At 38.1% G+C, this 15,319-nt stretch overlaps 2 protein-coding genes across 23 annotated transcripts in view; one reads left to right on the top strand and one right to left on the bottom strand.

The window, feature by feature from the left end:
- The window catches only part of LOC5567588 (CDC42 small effector protein homolog), a 139,186-nt gene extending 137,634 nt beyond the window's left edge, over positions 1–1,552 (bottom strand). For 2 of the 22 annotated variants that reach the window (XR_002501322.1, XR_002501324.1), the window contains exons 1-2: positions 1,322–1,530; positions 579–640 (exon numbers count right to left, since the gene is read on the bottom strand). The gene's annotated coding sequence lies outside the window, so the exon portion shown is untranslated. The other 20 variants (XR_002501323.1, XR_002501326.1, XM_021850074.1 and 17 more) reach the window with 18 other exon arrangements.
- A 9,091-nt stretch (positions 1,553–10,643) lies between these two features.
- LOC5574670 (DNA repair protein RAD51 homolog 3) overlaps positions 10,644–15,319 on the top strand; it is a 5,930-nt gene continuing 1,254 nt past the window's right edge. Inside the window, exon 1 of the mRNA XM_001655197.2 lies at positions 10,644–10,943. Coding sequence (XP_001655247.1) covers positions 10,783–10,943 — 161 coding nt within the window. The 5' untranslated portion in view covers positions 10,644–10,782. The remainder of the gene's footprint in view (positions 10,944–15,319) is intronic.

Raw genomic sequence — 15,319 nt, 5'->3', positions numbered from 1 at the left:
GTCATTTTTTTGGACTTCCAGACCCCCACCCCTCCCCCTCGTAGTCTTGTAGTCTTTTGTCCATACAAAAAAAAATCAAATTTGTATGGACCCAGTGGGGCCCAGATAGCCGTAGCGGTAAACGCGCAGCTATTCAGCATGACCATACTGAGTGTCGTGGGTTCGAATCCCGCTGGTCGAGCATTTTTTCGTAAAGGAAATTTTCTCGAATCCCAGGGCATAGAGTATCATCGTACCTGCCACACGATATACACATGCACAAATGGTCAATCGGCAAAGAAAGCTCTCAGTTAATAACTGTGGAAGTGCTCATAAGAACACTAATCTGAGAAGCAGGCTTTAGCCCAGTTTGGACGTAACGCCAGAAAGAAGAAGATGGACCGTGGTCACTGACTATAAACACCTCCCACCCTCCCCCCTTATAGATGACCATGTGGTTTATGGACGGACCCTTACAAGCTTAAAATTGACTTCCTTAACACTATAAAAATGTTAAAGCTAGTTATCGTAAGAATAATCAATACAATTTCAATTTCCCAAGTCAAAACATATAAATTGTACTAAGAAAAAGAACTTACCCTTAACAATTGGTTCGCGAGTAGATGGTATATCCTTGCTCGAAAACGTTAGATTGCTATTACTGTAGAAAAGAAACACTTTTTAATTATTCAAGGCACTGATAAACTATGATTTTTTTAAATCAATTTAATACACATTGTACATCAATTTTTAATTACAACGCTTCCGACATAATGTTGCAATTCTGAAACACCTCTTTCGTTGCTCAATAGTATGGCAAGCACTACCACTCGAATTCCAATTCTTCAACACAATGAAATTATTTGAATTTCACCATGAATAATGTATGCAGCATTCTCTTCAGCCACTCTTACACCTTTTTTCTTCAACAGCACCAAACTTTGGGAAGCACACCCACGCAATACGAGGAAATATTGTCGTTCACAGTTGTTAGGTAGGTATTTATGTGCAATTCTATAAAACAAAACCCAATCGAATAACGACCACTATTCAATGCTACCACTATTGTTCTAATCAATTGAAGCTGAAAGACCGAAACTGATCACGAATACGATTGAAATTTGAACACTTTCTCCCTTCACAGTCACCATCAGCAGTGTTACGTTAAATCACTGTCCAGCCAACGATGAGCTGAGCTGCTGGTTTTTATTTCTGGCACTCGTTTCTGCGGTCGTACTTTTGTTGTGGTTGGGGTTTGGTTTCGCTTGATCAATCTCGATCGGTCAACAAGAACTTCACATCCACATCACTTCGCAGAATGACGGCGAACACAAGCACTCACGTTTTCACGATTTTGGGAATGAGATGATCTTCAACACTCGGGGATTCCGACAATCGATTTTCGTACCTTTGCGAGTAAAATAATCAATTTAGTAAGACTTGATCCGCTTTGTTTGATTCTTTGATGGAATAAAATAAACACGCTGCCACCGAGAGACACAAACCGTCCGATCACAAAGAAGCAAACAACACGAATGAAATGAATGCAAGCGAAGGATTCAAAATCTCCTCATCTCCATCAGTAGACCACCAGCAGTTTTGGAAAATTTAAGCGTGTGCGATGAACTGGGTGCACTCGTGTACCTGGCCCACAAAGTTGAAAACATCCTATCATACTTTCGATAACAAAATTTTCTGAGCTTATCAATGGTGTGTTTGTGAGTTTCTCACAGTAAATTATCCTTAACGGATATTTTAAGCATAATTGGTAAGATTTTTGTATTGATTTGTAATAGAAAATGTTCTAAAATTTGAAAATTTTGCGCGCAGTAATTGAATATAGATTATTTTCGAATGCCACGCTGGATTTAGCATATGTTCATTTTAGGTGGCTGCGTGCTTAAAAATGATCGCACCTCGGCAGGGGCAAAGTACCTTGATACACGGGTTCTGGATTCAATAGAAGCAAGAAAATTATTGGCTTGTTTAGCGGTATCCAGTTTCTCACATATTCTGAATCTACGTTAAAAATTGAACTTGAACTTGAACTTGTGCTTCTCGGTAAAAAATTTCGTTTCTCATCACAACACATCTGTCATCCAGTTGTGCGCCAGGGTAAATTTCCTTTTATGGGCAATAAGTCGTTATAACAACAGTATTTTCAATTAATTTGTTTTTGAATTCGAATGACACTCAAAATAATACTCAAAAATACTTCACATTTACATTTATTAAACATTGGAAGCATTTTTGATCGTTTTGTTCAGTAAATATAAATAATTTCAATTTAAAGCTTGAGAGGCAAGCAGAGAATGGCAGAAAACTCGGAGCGGTGCAAAATATGCACGTGCTGCACCCGAATTTTGCGTGCGTCTCCTGTTTTTGTTGAGTGACACAAAAGAAGGTGCGAGCACAGACAAACAGACGTCACACTCTCATCATTGTCCATCGACCAGCTTTTTAACGGTTGATTCAAAAATATGGTAGGTGGCAAATCCGCCACCCACAGCGTTCGCATCGTTTTTGTTCGCGTTTGACGTTTACACACTAACGCCATCTGTTGGCCCGTCGGCCAAACACACCGATTTTAGCATTGGGCGTACAAGTCCTCGTGACTATGATTTTGATCGCGATTTGTTCTAAGTGTTACGTCTGTTTGTCTGTGGTGCGAGTATTGCCGCAACTGTGTGAGAGACAAAAGATAGCTCCGTAGAGTAAAGCACAATGTGCTTCGTTTGGTGCTTTTCATAGGAGACATAATCGAGAACTAATGTGATTACCGGAGGTGTCGAATCATTTTTTGCTTGCTCAAGTACGCAGCAAGTGCGTGAACTTCAAACTAGGGCGTAGTAGGGGAAGACGGGGTAAGACCACCCGCCTAAGCAATTTAATTCATATGTCAATATCAAGAATCAATAAATCCTTTTTCGACGCAGCATGTCGTTTTTTGAAGCCTTAGGCATGATCAAAAAATATCACAGGTGTTGTATTTCTAAAAAATATTTATTTCTTGAAGCTTTTAAAAAGTGATGTCTTATCACGATTATTTTTAGCGACGGGGTAAAACCACCCACCCACGGGGTAAGAGCGACCACCACGATTTTCGTACACAATTTTGTGAAATAATATATCAGTTCCCTGTGATTCATAAAAGTATAATGTTTTATGAATTCTACATTGATTAACGTGAATATTGAATCATTATTAGGGTTAATTATTTCAAAAAACTTAAATGTATACTTATTATTACTTTGAAACACCCATATTTTGGAAAAACTATGCGGATTTGGCTTGTATTTTTCACAAAATTGATTTCATTTCACTTGAACAGTAATGTACAACGTAATTAAAACTTTAAAAATGGTTTACACAGTTATTTGATATAAATTAGGGGTGGCGGTCTTACCCCGTCAACAGTGGTCGGTTTTACCCCGCTTGTGCAATTTTCACAACTATAGCCTTATTTCAAAGCTTAATATTTACAATTCATATTTCACTTCACCGAAGCATATTTCACATTTCTGTTGAAGCATGGACGGGTAATTTGTTATGTTTTTCCAAAAAAATCCCTTTCGAAATCCTTAAGTAAGCATCTGTTAAATTTAGATGAAATTCAATATCGACGAGCAGAAACTTTGTTTTTGACATTTTTTATGAAAAAATTGATTTAAATATCACACTAAATACTCCGGAATGTCAAAAATCTTGTGTTTATGGAAAGTGCTTGATGAACTTTTAAGAAAATTGCCATTTTCATGCCAAACTGAAAGTGGTCCGTCTTACCCCGGCGGGCGCTCTTACCCCGTCTTCCCCTACATTTCATACAATGATCAAAAATTCTTTTGTAATTAGAGGTCGTTCATTAATTACCTAAAGAGTTATGTGGAAAGTGAATCATGTGGAGGGAGGAGGGAGTTGTTTCTTACGTGCCAGACAAATTATTCTTAATTTTCATACAAAAACTCTTCCCACGGGAGAGAGGGGTGCCAAAATACCGACAAATTCTTGACACCCCCGCATCTCCTCTAGGCAAAACATAAACAAAAGTTCTTTTCATGTGACAGGTCCGTCTATGTATTTGTTTACATCGGCGGAGGACCGGCGTTAACACGGGCCTGTCAATTTTCATAGAAAAACTGTCAAAGAGCTTCCGGATCAGCTGATTTGGAACGTCTCGTGAAAAGGACTATGCTCAATGCATATTTTGCTGGCTGTTGAGGGCGAAATGTGTGATACTATTCGTAAAAGCACAAGAGAATATGTTTCTGCTTTGTGAAACTTAGTAACCGTTATCAAATTCACCGACAACTTCGCCTTCTTTGTAAAAACTCGTTTGGTATTTGGCGGCGTCCATTTATTACGTAACGCTAAAATTGGAAATTTTTGACCCCCTCCCCCCCTCCGTAACGCTTTTTGTAATGTAATGTAATGTAATGTAATGTAATTTTATTTAGTTCGACGAAATCCTTTAGGTATAAGGTAACCTTATTTCTAGGACAAAACTAAATACATATATGAAAAAAAAAATCGTGAGGAAGCTACAATATTTTTTATGGTTGTCTATTTCTGAGTGCTGCCCTGTATGAAAAATTTTAAATCTGATATTTGCCTTTCAAACGCACACAGCAATAACATAAACTGGTCAACACGAAAAGCGCGAAAAGCAGAGTTGGGAAAAAATCTGAAATTCATTCTACAGTAGCCAATCAAATCCAATCGCAGTCAGCAAGGATGGAAATCTAGTGATCATGACAAAATAAATGATGCATCGCGTTTGTTCTTTATCGTGCGATCATAGCAACAACGATTAACCATTAGTCGTCAAGTCCTAACAACAAACTCCGCTCTGCGAAAAATGAATCGCTCGGCATGTGTGCTAACGATCAATTGTTCGCAAACCAAAGTCATAACTTTTGGGGGATTTTTACGTTTTTATTCCGCGATCTACCTTGTGGTATGTCATTTAAGATTCGAATGTGAATCGGGTATGGTCTGAGTGCAAAATTATGCCGTGAACGCGTTCTGATTTATGTTAATCGCGACTTGTAACAACATCCGACAAACGGTTTGTCCCGCGACAAACAGTGCATCAGATGCTCCATTTATCCTTTCTATGCACGCGTGATGAGCTGTTCGAATTATGCTTCTGCAAGAGCAACGGCCCTCTTAGACCATTCAAATACTATGTTGATAGTCGCTAGAGGCGATTTTTTTCCATCCTTGGCAGTCAGCGAAGCCAGTGATACTCATGCCTATGGACCAATGCACGAGTTCACGACTTTGACGTTTGAGCGGTGCCAAATTCACTCGTTTCCATGGTCACGTAAATAACACGGCACCACTCAAACGTCAACAAGTGAACGCATGCATTGGTCCATCGCTGCTGTAGGCATAGAGACTTGAAAATTGCAACACACCCGTTGCTAAGGGCAAAAAATTACTGCAGAAAAATGTTTTATTTCCCGCTGCATTTCCCGCATTTAAAGCCTTCAATGACACTGACGATTTAGAAAATTCATGCACCCAACATAGGCTACTTGATGAGATTCACGTTTTTGAACTACTGTACTGGGAAAGCTACGTGATTTTCGCGAAATTCAAGCCTACTATTATTACCATTCCCAGCACTAACGAAAAGTATACCGAAGTCATCGAAATTATCCATCCATACTCCGTCATAAATGAAAATTGATGTTATTTGAAAGTGCTTTGCCTAATGCTCAGAGAGATTCTCAGCAAGATAGAAACGACACATGGGAGTTTTAGCACACACAAAATGACGGGTGCAGCACCCGTCATATTGCACCCGCACGTCTCTTTCAAATTGAACGTGCTGTCTCCCAGCAGCGCGTGCTGCACCGAAAGAGTTTTGAGTCGCACCCTATCCCTGGAGGCAAGAATGGGTACTTTTACCCTTATGCGTGGTAAACAAATGATGTTGTCCAGTAGTGCATTTGTTTTGGTTCTTGTCTAGTGCTCGAGAGTATTTGAATAAGAACGAATACATATTTTTCACATTCGGTGGTTTAATCATCAGGTAAATAATCCTATCATAATGCAAATTATAGATCAATGATTGATTCATCGATATTTCTAGTTTTCTGCGACGAAATCTGTGATGAACAGTGATGGATTTGTCAGCATCCCCGAGGCTCGTTTCGCTGAAAATCGATATGGATGGTATGGACTATTTTGAGAACCAGGATATAGCGGATGATGAGGAGGAATATCTGGACGTAAACCATGAAGAGGAGGAGGATGTACAAAAACTGTTCCGATTCACCGTTCAAATTTACTCAAGGAATTTCAAAGGACACAAAAAAGGGCCATCGGTGGGAAAGGTGAGCATAAACTGCAACACTGTGGAAGAAACGATGGAGCTCTTATGGAATTCTTGTGACGGGAAGTGATCTTTGACACAGCTTCTGGAATCGGGACTGAACAGTATGCAGCTCACTAGGCAGAAACAACGACACCGACTATCGAAGAAATCGATAAATTTCTCACGTTCCAGGACCAGTTTTCAATGAGGACTTACAAGCCGGCACAGTTCATAGAGAAACCAGAGAAGCTGCAGAAATTTTTGGATAAAGAAATAAACGTCTTTGTCTACGCTTTTTCCGAGTCAGTTACCTCAGCAAACATGTATGACACGCTTCGAATTCAACTCTTGAAGCCAGAAGAAAGAGACAGAGCAGGTGCCGCTTCGAATCAGGCAGTTTCTGAACTGGTTACAGAGCTGAAAAAACTGCACAAAGCATTCTACATCTCTCAAGACGTGAACTGGGCAGTTTGGGTTTCATTCCTTTTTACCAAAGATGCTCTGGAGCGGGATGAATTGAAGCATCAAGGTCCTCCTCAGCACTTGATCCATGTCTTCAAATCGGTTCCTACTGCAAGTGCCAGAGTGCTGTCATGTACAAGGAACGACATCAAAATTGCACAAAACGTGAACGGGGGATTCAAAGAGGAGTTGGATAAGTTGACAAAGGAGTTGGATCAAGTTTGCGTTATTGTGAGCTCGATGAAACTTCGACTGACAGCGCTGCGCACAATGCAAGCTACCAATGAATCTGTTTTATTCGATGTATCTGGAAGCATGGAAGTAAGCGAGGATGTCTTTGGTGCTGAACTGGCCACACAGGTTGAGGATTGTTTGGATATGGACCATCTGTAGGTTGGATACATTTTTATATGTTTTTTACTGTACCTGTTATGGTAATGTGATGAATTAACAATAAACGTTGCAATGTTTTGTTTTACATTTTAATTAATATTTTATTTTCAATTTTCAAACCCCATTGACTGGATGTTTTGGTTCAATCCAATCCAGCTTTTTACGCTAGCTATAAAACTACGGGGAGTGAATTGAATTTGACATGTTTTGTCTACAAGTTTTATAGCTTGTTCTTACTAGGCTGGAATTTAAGATTGTTGATTGAATTGTCAAGAATTTTCGCTGTTCACATTTGTTTGTACATATCATGGTAGTTAAAAAGCTTCATTTTCTGATTTTCAGTCATTTTACTATCTTTCTAGTAACTAATTGCATTTATTTTTAGGAATACGAAAAGAGCAACCGAAACACCGCAGAATTAAAAAAAATAGACCCGATAAGGACATTGATTTTTCAATGATTTACACATGAGAACATCCTTTCTGGCCAGTGTGATTCTGACGAGATATTCAAAGTACGCAAAAGTTAAATGATCCAAGATGCTCAAAAATATGTTTACGTCTAGATCTATGTGGGTTATGAACAAAGAAATGCATAACCAACATGCTATAACTTTAATTAGGTATTCCCGACTGGGGCCTACCGGGGAACTGTTAAGGATAGGATGTAGGAAGGTGGGGAAAGGTATTATAAATAGCATTGCTAACTGGATCCGCCCTTTAAGTGCGAAATCGCAAATAAAAGTGCGGGATTGCATCGGTGCGGTCTGATGTTTTCATATCACTTGTTCGTCATCTCATGCTGAATAAGTGCGGTGAAGACACCTTTCCGTTGCAATCCCGCACTTCTATTTGCATTTCACACTTCTAATTGTACTTGTTATTTGTGTAATGCGCTTTAATTTTTCCGTGCTCCAACGTAACATTTCGAGCGCAAGTTCGAAAAAATGCCATCAGAAATCGTCACGACCTCGTTTATTCATTTCAGTAACATTTTTTACCGTCATCGTTAGCTCATTCATAATAACAGCACTCATTTTACAGGCACAATTGCAACCAAAAGCTTATCAACAGCTTTCACCAAACCTAAAAGTATAAAGCGTTATTAGGTATACAGTAAATATAAAATACTTTTTCAATTTTCTTCAAACCCAGCTTACAACTTAATGAAAATATTTGGCGTTTCTTTTTCAACATAATAATAATCAACAACCGCAAAGCTTACTGCGACCCAGCTATAAAAATTATAGTGTTGGCAAAAAATGTCAGAAGGGGGTGAATCAAATTTTATAGCAAGCTAGCGTAAAAAGCTGGATGGCTGGATTGAATTTTCCCCCTGGTAAATATCCACATTTTCGGAAAACCTTGGTGCAATCGAAATTAGTGAATGAATTCAATGTATCAGAAATTGTGGTAATGATTTGAGCACTGTTCTCCACGTAGTTTCTCTGTAACCTTTTTTTTACAGTATTCGAAAACAAACTCTATAGGGTTGACGGAGTGTATGGCGGAAGGAATACGACATAAATGCCAAGTGATCGCAAATACTCTATTATGTGCCGATCACAGTAAATTCGCGCACCGTCTAACACCCACACTGAGTTGACTACTCCTGGATGCCGAAATACTTGGCCACTGTTTGCAAATTTTCTGCAGCAATCAAAGAAACGCGATCTAGTAAACGTTCCGTCGGTCTTGAATGTTTCTAACATCCCATTTTGCCCAAGAAAACACAATAACGACACTCGAGCCTTACGATTAAACTCTCCCCGGTAAATCAATTTTTCTCCTACCTTGGCATACCCACGAGTCCTAAGCATTCCCCTATTATCGATTGAAATCTCATCTAGAAATACTAGATTGTGGAGATTCCAATTGAATGAGCACAACTCGTTCACGAAAAAACAGATTTGAGCTTCTTTCACCTGTATCGCTCTTCTCAATGGCTTTCCATGTATATCCCTCGGCATGGAGAATTCTTGAAATGCTAGATATACTTATTGGGGACTGGAAGGTCTGCTCGTACTCGCTTCATCTAAAACAAAGTCGGCTCATTCCGGAACAACTTTATGATCCACTGTCGCTTCTCGTTGTTGAACTGGAGATATATCATTTTTCTCTCTTTACGAGTCATCATGTCGCTACTCTTATATTCCCGAATCCAGTTCCCAATAGTAACCGAAGTCTTCCCGTAAATTTTGGCTAGTTGGAGCTTCGTAAAACCCAGGAAAAAGAATCCATATAGTGCATGATACTTAGTGTTAGCACTAGCTTGTCGCCTGAAAACAGCTTGGGTGATTTGATTCATCTAAAATAAGTTGTTTATTCAATCTTCTGCTTAAGATAGTATTCAAATCCAAGAAAGAGAAACTTACCGTGTATTTCGCAGTAAAATCTTTTGAAAAGTTAACAGGAAAAAAATTAAATTAAATAATTGTTTTCAAAACAAATTGGGTTTGTGACCAGGTGGTCGGCTGATTTTGACGTTTTCAATTTTGTTTTTGATTGGCTGCGCGCAACCTGAGTAGAGCTGCGCGTAACTGCCTGTCGCGCAACTAATGAGACGAAAGAAAAATTTTAGAAAATATTTGCAATATTCTGAATCTACGTTAAAAATTGAACTAGAGTCCAAAGTTTCACAATTTTCCATGACTTGGAACTATTTTTAAAACACGTTTGAAATTAGTATGGAAATCACTTTTGAATCACCCCTCGGCAAATTTTACTTCGAGACGAGCTGTCATTGTGTAAATAGGCCAGGGGAAGTGGTTCACCTAGAGTGAAATTCTGTCAGAGAAAAAGTAGATTTTGTATGAGAATTGACAGAAAAATGAATGACAAGTTCATCCACTTCTCCTGGCCTATTGAAATGTACACTCAGGCAAATGGACTATCGATAAACATAGGAACCCCTTATGAAAATTCGCCACAAGGAATCGGGTTGAAATTCATAAATTTGCCTTATGAAACTGAAAACTGAAAACAAAAAATAATTTTCGCGGCAACTTGGAATCGAACCAAGGACCTTGTGATCGATAGGCTCGTGCATACACCCCTGCCTATCGACGCCTTGGTGTGGAGTGATGCTAAAACGATACATAAAGCGTTTGTATTGCGATAATCCTTCCATCTTTCATAAGGCATAATGTATGAATTTCGAAAGTCCAGTTCGCTGCGTGTAATTGAGTCGACGGATTAAAATCTTTTTTAATAATATATAATACCAACATTAAGATTTTTAAGTGCAATAAAATCATGTTATACTTTGGAAAATGTGATATTTCGATCAAGCTATAAAAAACGCGACTTTTTCTTCACTAAACAGCCCAATTAGGAAGATTGCTTCAAATTGTATGGGAGTATCACTTTTTCAGTTATTTTCAAGGGATTTGGACTTTAAACACACTAGCAAATTTTGTCCGATTGATAACCGTCATTCACCCTTGGTGAATACATGCCTGAGTTGTGTATTAAGCACGCAGCCATCTATTTACCAACAAGATGAGTTCACTTACAAACCCGCGCGAATCTTTCAGCAATTTCAGTACGAGCAATCGAATTATTAGTTTTTCATTAATTTTAAACCAATAATTACAGTTAAAGTATTTTAACAGTGTTGTACCATAAATGTTTACTAAAACATGTTTGGATTTGTGGAGGGAAGAAAGCAAACAGCTCGGCATCGTGACATTTTGTCGAGATCTGGACCAGGCAATCGGTAATGGCATTTCCGTTGGAATGATCACGGAATTGTGCGGTCCACCCGGAAGCGGAAAGACCCAGATGTGGTAAGTACAGCCTTTTGAATTCAAATTTTGTTATTATTAATGATCTATGGATGGGTTCCTTTCAATGATGAAATTAACAGAATCTGATGTTCAAATCTGACGCCTAGAAAATGTATTTAAGGCTAAGTAGCTCGTCATTCGTTTTAGCAAAAATGATGACATATCAGCTTGCATTTCAAAGTGATAAAACTCAGTCTTGATAGTTTCTTCTTTCTGGCGTTACTTCCCCACTGGGCCAGAGCCTGCTTCTCAGCTTAGTGTTCTTATGAGCACTTCCACATTTATTAACTGAGAGCTTACTATGCCAATGACCATTTTTGCATGCGTATATCGTGTGGCAGGTACGAAGATACTCTATGCCCTGGGAAGTTGAGAAAATTTCCAACCCGAAAAGATCCTCGACCGGTGGGATTCGAACCCACGACCCTCAGCTTGGTCTTGCTGAATAGCTGCGCGTTTACCGCTACAGCTATCTGGGTCCCTAGATAGTTTATATTGACTTAAAAAAGTATCAGTGTACGCGCTAACAAGCATAAAGTAAGCTGATAGGTACTTTTTCATCTGTGTCAGTGCAAAACCAACTGATTTTCTTTGAGTCGAAATCGTGAGATGAATTAGCAACAATCATCAACGATCCGTACAAATTTCAATGACGGCCTACTTCGCCTTAATATACTTTTGGTTTACTTTTAGCATTCGTAAGTTGTCGTAAGTGAAGTGACTCACTTGTTTTGTGTAATTTTAATTGTAATTTATTTATCATACGTGGGCCTACTAGTTTTAGTAGGAAATACCTTTATAAAATGTTGCTCTAATAGAAGATACAGTAATTCTCCCTAACTCGATATTTCGTTATCGAATTAGATAACCATAGTAAACATGGCCCCTTGGGTAGCTTTTGATAATTTGCGAAAGAATCATGAATTCTGAATGAATTTTGGGGGAGATTTCTGGCAGAATTACTTAAGGATTTCCGTAAAAATCTGAACTGAAAGACAGGTTTTATGGAAGAATTACAAATGCATTTTTGGATGTATTTCATAGTGATATCCAAAAGAATCCTAGAAGTTCTTTCGGAAAAAACCCCTGTAAAATTTTCAGGAAATTCTCAGAGTTTTTGGAGAATGTTTTAAGACATCCGGAAAAGTTCTTGAAAATTTTACGGAATAATTCCAGAGCGATGTCCGGAAAACTCTAGAAAGATTTACGGAAGAATTACAAACGGAATTTCCGGAACAATTTCTGAGTAATTTTTATAAGAGTATTAGAAAGATTTCCATAAGAATCTCAAAGGTATTTCGTAATAGTCCCAGAGGGCTGTCCGGAAGTTTTCATATGGGATTTCCATTTGAATTCAAGAGGTATTTTCTAAAGATTTATCCAAGAATTTTAGAAAATTTCCAAGGAAATTAACTGATAAATCAAAAAAATCAAGAACATTTTCCCGAAGAGTAACAGAGAAACTGTATTAGAATATCAGAATCCCAAACGGATATTCTAAATTTTCCTAGAAAGATTTCTGGGAAGATTAAATCAGGATTTCCGTTATAATTGAAGAAGTATTTCTAGGAGAGGGCCAGAAGAGTTTCCAAACAATTTCTTAGGAGTTTTCGGGAGAATTTCTGATACAATTCTTGTAAAATTTCGGATGATTTCCATATAAAAGATTGTCAAATAAATCCCCGAGAAATATATGGCAGAATTTCAACAGGATTTCCGGTAGTATTCCAAAGGGATGTCCGGAAGAATCCCATGAATTTGAACCGAAAACAGTGAACAGTGAAAGATTTTTTTACTATAGTTTTATATGGATTTCCTAGAGAATCCCAGAAGAGTCGGAATAATCCTGAGAGAATCTAAGGGGGATATCCAAATAATTCCCAGAGATTTCTTATCCTGCAGGACTTTTGTGAGAAACCTCGAAATATTTTTGGAGAAATCTTCAAAAGATATTCAGAAAAATCTCAGATCATTTTAAAGAATTCCATCCCTCTAAAAAGCAGTCATAGAAACATTTTCGGCAAAAATTACGGGGAAATTTTACGGAAGAAACCCGGAAGGTTTACCATAAAAATCCAAGAGTAATTTCCGGGATAATCCAAGAGAAAGTCCCAGGAAGATTTTCGAAAGAATCCCAAAGCGAATCGAAAGAATCCCAGAGAGCTAATAATAATTTCAGAAGGATTCCCAACAGATTTTTGGAAGAATCCCAGAAGGGTTCATCGGAAGATTCTCTGAAAGATTTTCTGCAGTATCATAAAGAATTTGCAAGAGGAATCCCAGAAGCATTTCTGGAATAATCCGAACGGATTTTTGGTCGGAACAGCTCGAGATCAGTCTTCCCAAACGAACACCGAACACGTTGGTTCAGGCGGTTTTCGTACTCTCCTTGTACTCTGTTCTCATGTGCAAACCGAAACGCTCGAACCTGAATCTAAACCCAAACATGTGTAAAGTGAACATCGGTTCAAACGCCGGTTCGAAAACCGGTCCATTTGTACTTCGTTTGCAACCGTGGTTCAAATTTTGGTGCAAATCTTCGTTTGCATCCGAGGTTCAGAGCGATGGCATAAAGGGACAGACAAAAAACAGTTGATATCCAAGCTCATCGATTTCTCCTTATCATGTCTAGTTGTATGATATAGTAAAATCCTTGGCTTTTTCATAAAGTTACTGCTAAATGTTATTTAAAGCATTGATCTTAGTTGATCTGCTTGAATTTGAACCAATAAGTTCCATTAATGATCGTAGAAATTTATCCGCGTGGATTTCAACCGTGTCATTATTTGAACCGCAGTACACATGTACCGGGTTCGGTTTGATACTTGAGGATTATCGGAAGAAAGATTTTTGGAATTCCAAAGAAATTTACGGTAGAATTAATGAAGGATCCCAGGAAGAATTTCTGTGAGATTTTCCGAGGAATTCCAGGAGGATTTCCAGAAAAATCCCAGACAGCTGTTGAATTTCTTGAAGAATCATCAAGTGATTCTATTTATAATCTTAGATGGAACTTCAGGAAGAATCCCAGAATAAATGAAAGAGAATAGAAAATAGTCATTAATGCATAAACTTTAGTTGTTCGATGCCTAATCTTTTTCCTTAATGTTCAATCACAATTGTTATTTTTTCAGTGCACGCGATCGAGAAATGAATCTGGCCACGCTACATCGATTTATCCTATGCAAAACCATTTTGGTGAATATGCGATAGGATAGGCGGTTGACACCTACTAAACAGTACAGCACCGAAAAGAGTACAGAAAAAAGCACTTTTCAGCATTGTTTCTTATGGTAGGAAAAGTAGGCCGTTATGTTGATCAACTTCCCAATGAAAAGTTGATTGAATTGCAACAGAATTGCAAAATAAACTTGTTTTTGTATTTAGCACTAGTGCAGTGCTTCTGGCAATGTTTAACCGGTAAAAACCAAAACCGAAAAATTTCTCAACGACAAAAGTTCTGCCATTTCATTTCGTAATGTTTGTCGGAAAACTAAATAAAATTCCATTGGACTGAAATTGTAACCTAAAATTGAGAAGCTTGTTCAATCAAAAAAGCATATCTTTTCCGATTAGATCAACTATTCGAAAGTAAAACCAAAATTTGTGAGGACGTTACCAACAAAATACTTTATTTTTATTTTTATCAGCTTCAATGAATTGATTTGAGCGCGCAACAATTCAATTATGAAAACTGCTTCTTGAGCCAAAGTCTGAAAATCCCTGAGAGTCTGAGAGATAGGCTTCTAAGCGATTGATTTAAAGAATTCTTATACTGCTCCTATTTGCATAACTGTCCTATGCATATGAGAAATTCCATGAAACATGGGATAGGAGCAGGGGGTGACCCATTTCCCATAAAGACGTTTCGCATAAGGACGATTCGCATGAGGACGTTTGGCATAATGGACGTTTCGCATAAATCAGTTTCATATAAGAACAGGCATATAATTCTATTTATGTCAAATGTCCATTATGCGAAACGTCCCACTCCCTGGTATATATGCCATCGAAAGAAATGTTTGGAATCTGGATGGATCCATTAAACTTTCTTCATAATGCATAAAATGGCATTCAATTACTCCTACTGGCTTCAATCAACGTCACACGATGATAGTTAGAACCTAAGTTCTAGCTGGTTCAGCTGGTTCAGAGTCGTAAACGTTGGCTAGTGAAGCCTACAAGAAAGCTCTTTGATCTGTTAAACGATCTGATTAGGAAAACCATTATAAATGTTACCAGTTTGTTGTAAAAACAATCGGTTGAACAAAATCTAGTTATCTAATAGCAAACTTGCACAGAGCGGAAAGCTACTATGATAAAGACAAATAATGATAATAGTCTGAGGATTTTCAACTGAATTTTGAGTTTGTCAC

This window comes from Aedes aegypti, chromosome 3, assembly GCF_002204515.2.
Source record: "Aedes aegypti strain LVP_AGWG chromosome 3, AaegL5.0 Primary Assembly, whole genome shotgun sequence".
In the NCBI taxonomy this organism is placed as follows: Eukaryota; Metazoa; Arthropoda; class Insecta; order Diptera; family Culicidae; genus Aedes; species Aedes aegypti.
This window is presented reverse-complemented; position numbering and strand designations above follow the sequence as displayed.